The sequence below is a fragment of the Haliotis asinina genome, chromosome 16 (genome assembly GCF_037392515.1).
Source record: "Haliotis asinina isolate JCU_RB_2024 chromosome 16, JCU_Hal_asi_v2, whole genome shotgun sequence".
In the NCBI taxonomy this organism is placed as follows: Eukaryota; Metazoa; Mollusca; class Gastropoda; order Lepetellida; family Haliotidae; genus Haliotis; species Haliotis asinina.
The window spans coordinates 31,149,627-31,156,162 of record NC_090295.1 but is presented as its reverse complement, the minus strand read 5'-3'; the positions used below and the strand labels follow the sequence as shown (position 1 = coordinate 31,156,162).

The 6,536-nt window shown below is 40.3% G+C and overlaps 1 protein-coding gene across 1 annotated transcript; it reads right to left on the bottom strand.

Annotated features, from left to right (window-relative positions):
- Positions 1–1,489: 1,489 nt before the first annotated feature.
- LOC137267730 (uncharacterized) lies at positions 1,490–5,863 on the bottom strand. The gene is made up of 3 exons (XM_067802184.1): positions 5,221–5,863; positions 2,964–4,787; positions 1,490–1,761 (listed from the first exon to the last, which is right to left on the bottom strand). The coding sequence occupies exons 1-2, from the start codon at positions 5,861–5,863 to the stop codon at positions 3,148–3,150; spliced, it is 2,283 nt and encodes a 760-aa protein (XP_067658285.1). The 3' UTR covers positions 1,490–1,761; positions 2,964–3,147.
- Between the last annotated feature and the right edge of the window lie 673 nt (positions 5,864–6,536).

Below are 6,536 nucleotides of genomic sequence, written 5' to 3'. Positions count from 1 at the left end.
TCAGCATGATAAGCGATATAACCACTAGGCTATCACACTGCCCCACAAAAATCATGAGATGAACGGATGTTCTATCAACCATATCACTGAGTCTGTCTGCTGGATCAGTTTATGACCAGCCTAGGCTGGTGGCAAGTTTAAAATTACTCAGAATTAACACAGTGTCAGCAGTTGCCTGGGATGTGGCCAGGACTCCCAGCTGGTGAGGCAGGACAGCTACCTAAATGATATTACACAAAACAATTATTTGTGAAATTGTGCAGTTACAACATAAAAGTGAAAAGTATTCAATCTTTGAAGAACCCCCTTAAAAAATTTAAAACAGGGTAGATTTTCCATTTCTTTAAAACAGACCATTTTTTGTTATATGTACACTCAGTTGTTGTTACTCATTACTTCAAATGTATAATAATCAATTTTGTGTTATCATTTTTCACAACATCCAAGAAAAGTTGATGGGAAATAGATGCAACTAATTTAAGTAAATAGAATAACAATTTGTGTCTGTTGTAAGAGTCCACTAATGCATCAGGTGATCAGGATTGGTAACCTTCTAGTCTTTGTGATGGACTGTTGCTGATAATATCAATCATTGGTTTGTCTCTTTCAAATCCCACATGTAGAACACAGTCTACTGCATGGTTCAGCAACTACAGAACATTAATCACAGATGGTAACAGCTAGGTGCTTTGTGACAAGAATTTATATTGGACCTGCAGCAGCTGGTAACTGCATAGGTTCAATTGTGAATACTCTTCCCCACCTAAGTAACTGCTGTTTGTAAACAGCCATCAGTGCTTGACAGCACAGTGCTGTTGTTCACAAATAAACTTTAGGATTACATGTACACAATTCATGAGTATGCAGATCTTTTCTGACCAGGTGCATGTAGGGCACAACAAGCATCTTGATACTTCCTCACAGTACTGTTACCATGGACACCATCGAAAATCAATGCATGAATGAATACGATAAGACTATGCTTTTTCAAAACCTTCATAAGTTTGACACATCAAAGTTTGACCCAAATATACTGTATATGTCTATCTATCCATTCAACCATATCTATATATCTCCATCTATCTATCTATCTATCCATGTCTATCATCTATCTATCCATGTCTATGTATGTATCCTTATATATGTATACATTAATCTACACCTATATATATGTCTTTCTATGTATGCATACCTCTCTATCCATCCATCCATCCATATATCTACCTAGCTATCTACCCATGTATATCTATCCATCCTTCCATCCATATATCTGCCTATCTACCCATGTATATCTATTTATCCATCCATCCATTGAGGCATATCTATCTATCTGTCTATCTATATCATTGTCTATGCAGTTAACCAAACTAAATAAATACAGAGGATGTTTACATTAGCCTGAAGTCACACTGAAGTCTCAGAAATTTGTCTCCTACTAGAACCAAGTCCTGTTCTCCAACCCCTTATTCACATACAACAAACACTTACATAACATGGCATGCTGTACGGTGCACCAACTGAGACCACAGTTTATTCGTAACCGAATAATTATGTAATTGCTACAGTTATACCAGAGTACATTCATTTAGACTTAGATAACCCGTCGTCTCATCACATCACAGAATCAGCTTCAAATCTGCACACAACATCTCAAGGTTACATGTTGGACAGCTCATGGCAATTGCTCCCCGATGACTCACGTATTCTAACGGCTCGCCAGCCTGGACATGTCCGTCCCACTCAACAGTGCCAGTCATCGGTCTGTAACATGACACGAGAATTAAACATTCAGTATAGACCACATGCGTATATACAGACAGTGTATATATCCACTCACATAAACATCACATAACATACAGGACACATCAAAACTGACCGCTGGTGCACCGCAGCTGAGAATAATCTAATTCAAATTTCCCTCCCTTTTATACCTACCAGAGCGCCCCCATACCTATAGCATTACTTCCCTTTGTTGTATCTTCCGACGCTAGGAGAAAGAAATTTCATTCTAATTCGTGCCTCAAACGAAAGAAATTATATTTCTCCAACCCCTTATTCACATACAACAAACACTTACATAACATGGCATGCTGTACGGTGCACCAACTGAGATATAAAGAACGGGCAGATTTACAATCCAAGCGAAAGAGAAACTTTTAAACGCTTCTCAATATCATCTTTTACATAACCATCTTTTGCATTTTCACTTTTCCATCTGCCATGGCGCTTAAACATTCTATCTGGAATGCCATTGTTTGCGGCTGCAGTCGCTCCGCCTGCTCTCAAGCTATGCAGACCAAACTTTGATATATCACTAACATGTGAACTAAACGCCTCAATGAAAAGCTCTCTCAAACGTGAATATGACATCGGCTTATTATCACCTCTCAAAATGTAACCATTTTTAGTCTTACTCATATTTCTGAATAAAAATTCAGGATCTTTCAATTTGGTAAGCTTCAAATATCGCTCCAACCATGCTACAGGGCACTTATTTGTACCTGTCCGGCCTATAATAATCCAGGCCCCATCTCTGTAGACATCAGTTTTTGATTTCTGAATAAAAACAGCCATGTAAGCTTGATAAAATACAACATCATTCCGAGTTATCGCTAATAACTCCGACGATCTCATGAAACCTGAATAGGCTAGAAGGCACATTACAACAGTTCTCATTTTATACAATGAACATTCATCAGCATTGTCTGGTACAATCTTATTCAACAACTCAACTGTTACAGGCTCTTTCTTACAAACAGGCTTGGTTAACTTCCTCTTAGCGGCTTCAAGTACATTTCTCACTAACGTACTCTCTGTGGGGCTTTCCAAACCAACCAAAACATGGGCATGTCTCAAACTATAGTAAGCTGTCTGAACAGGTGAGAAAGATTCACTTTGCTGACACATCGCTAACAAATATAAAGAACAGTGCAAAGGTGATAAGGGCATATCTGTCGACATACCATGGGCCAAAGCCCATTTCTTCCATGCTTTAAAGCCGTAATCATACTTCTTATTTGTGGAGTTTGCTCTCGAGCAGGACAAATGCTCTGGAAGACTTCTCACGAGCGCCCTCATAGGTGGAGGTAAAGTCAATATCTCACTTCTATATACATGTTCAAACACACCTGCAACACGCAAACAACATCAAAATTCCACATGTAAAGCCATCATGTTGAATTTTAAATCGTTTACTCCAAACAACCCCCCAAACTGTCTGCTTGGTACATATGCTTCCTTACAAGTGGGAAGATACATCCAATCTTTAACTTGGGGTATAAATACCCTATTAGGGCACAAAATAGGCCAGAAGTTAGCTGAATACCATACAGGAATCACGAGAGTTCCCTTGGCATGACACTCTCTCATGTGTTTAAGAACACGTGCAATCATACATATAGGAGGCACTATCCAGTTATTGTCGTCACCCCAGGACACGGATAAAGCATCCACTCCGTCACTTCCCGGATTCCAAAATCTGGAGTTAAACCTTACAACTTTAGTATTGTAATATGAAGCAAATCTGTCAACGTCAAATGGGCCCCATTTGGCAGAGACGTGTTGAAACACATAATCCTGGATACCCCAGTCATCAGCATCTACTATCTTACTCAGATAGTCAGCACGCTCATTGTCTAACCTTGGTATCCACTGCATGTCAACTCTGATATTATATTCATTACACAGCCAGAATATATCTAAAGCCAAAGCTTGAAGATCAGCTTTCATGCTACCTTTGGACACAATCGACTCTACATTTTTATTGTCAGTAAACCATTTTACTTTGTGAGATTCCAAAATGGAAACGAAACTTTTCATAACCAGAAACACTGCCTTCAGCTCTCTCCAAGTGGAGCTTCGTGACGCTTCTAGTGCTGACCACTGACCATGTGATATGGCTTGCCCAACTTCTACACAGTACCCACCGAAACCAGAATTACTAGCATCACTGTAAACTACCCGTGTAGGAATGCTTGCATAGCATAGAGTGCACTTACTGAGTCTGTCAATATGCGCTGCCCAAAATTGTAATTGATCTCTACTCAAATACGATAGCACCACAGGTGCCTTCCACGATGAAGCCTGGAGAGTCTGAATACTCAGAAACTTTGTCATTAGTTGACACAAAGTACCAACAACCATCTTCATAGCAACTATCTGTCCAACAACCGAAGCCAAGCTCTTCACCGGAACTGGTACAGTAGAAGACAGAAGTTCTCTTATACTTTGCTTAAGCTTACAAATTTTCCGTTGAGGGATGGACAACTTCATGTGTCTGGTATCTATGATAAAACCCAACCATTCGATCTCCTGAACCGGCTTCCATAGTGACTTTTCTGCTTTTGGAACAAAACCTGCTTTTAACAAATCTTGTTTGACAATTTGGCCAACAATTGTCGTTTCACATTCGGAAAAACTTGACAGGATCCCATCATCTAGGAAAGTAACAATCTTGTAACCTTGGAAACGCCAAAACTTTACCAACTGTCTGGTAACCTTGGTAAACACATAAGGAGCTGTACTCAAACCAAACGGAAGGACTAGAAATTTAAAATACTTCTTGTCTATTCCTGATCCCCATGCAAATCCTAGAAACTGCGTATGTTCATGGTAAATATCAATATGGTGGTATGCAGAATGAATGTCGAATTTCACTAGCCAATCATTCTTTTTTATGTACAACAATGCAGTTCTCCAGTCTTCATATTTAACTGAAGCCTTCCACAAATGTTTATTCACTCTAGACAAGTCTAAAATAAGACGCTTCTTACCAGAGTGTTGTACAGCTACAGATAAAGGATTAACAACTTAAGGCTTATCTGAACACTGAACAATCAACCCTCTGCGCAACAAATCTTGAACAGCCGATGACACGAAGTCAGAATTCTCCTTAGCAGATCTATTGTTCCTTATATTCATTCTTTTTGGGGTAGAATAAAAAGGTATTTTGTACCCGTTTTCAATAATGTCTACTACAAAATCAACAGCACATATTTCTCTCCAAAACGAAACATGACGTTTTAGTCTACCCTTCACAATTATATCTAGCCCATCTTGTTCATATTCATAAAAGTCATTTGTAAGGCCAGGTTCATCAACGTTTACAGTATCATCACATAAGGTATACTCAACTTCAGGTTCTGCTTCCTTGGAACGTATCCTACTCTCTGTCAAGCTTCCCACGTTGCTGTGTTGTGTTGCTGAGCAAGGGACACTGACGTCTCCAATGGCTGAACTCGCCACACATGAAGCACGCTCCAGACCTTTGACCTCGGCCACGAAAATTACTAGACTGGTCACCAGCATGGGAATCCACTGAAACCTGAGTGACTGTCGAGGAAGGACGCTGGGTCGACTTGTAGGGATGCAACCGTGCGGAACGAGACGCCCTTGTCTTGATTTTCTTAATGGCTTTGCTTTCCGCTCTGTTGATTCTTTTGTCGTCATCAGAATCTGACGCCAATTCATGAGCCACATAATTGCGCACTGTTTCCCAACCCCCCTCTGAGGAATCGGCTATCTTTATGTGCTTGTTTCTTGTCTGGAACCTGGAAACTTCTTCATTAATCAATTCCAAGGCGTAATCAGTCTTACCATATTGAACTGCAAACCGTATTTGTTCTAAGTTTTCCAAAGCTTCTGAATTAAAAGAAAACTGAATTTTGTTCCCTTCTCTTTTCCACTGATAGTCCCTCTCAGCTTTCAATTTATGCAATTCTTTTGATGTTTTATGAAACTCATCTCGCAGACCTTCAATCTTCTCATTAACTGCCTTCCTAATTTCAGCTTGTGATTGATCCAACTTTTTCAAAATGGCGTCTAACTTGTCACTGTCAGTGTTGACTCTCGCGGGACCGTCCATAATCAAAACTGACCGCTGGTGCACCGCAGCTGAGAATAATCTAATTCAAATTTCCCTCCCTTTTATACCTACCAGAGCGCCCCCATACCTATAGCATTACTTCCCTTTGTTGTATCTTCCGACGCTAGGAGAAAGAAATTTCATTCTAATTCGTGCCTCAAACGAAAGAAATTATATTTGACTCGGGGTTCCACGTCTGTTATCAGCTTTGGCAATGGGACGAGCCAGTGTGAGGTTAAATAGTGGTAGTCGTTATATATGTTCGACCGAGCGGCCACTTAACTTTTCCTCTGATACACACCTGGAGAAAAGAATGAACCAGAGTAATCTCGCACATGTTCAACGAAGGCGTTTGAAAACATCAACCTTCATTTCAACTGTGGAAAGACACCAATACAGACGTGAGCGAGTTTGTTGGATCTTTCGCGGCTTTTAGTAAGATGTCTAAATGTCACGGCGGGGACACAAGAACTGGACTTCACACATTGTGCCAATGTTGGGGGATCGAGCCTGGGACTTTTACGGGACAGGCGAACGCTTTAACCACAAGGCAACCACACAACCCCTTCAATACAGACGGATTAAGATTCATTTTCAAGGCGTGTACGCTCAAGAAATGACCCATGTTCCCGGTTATTATTTCCCTTCAGTTGCCATACCTATCGTAAGAGGC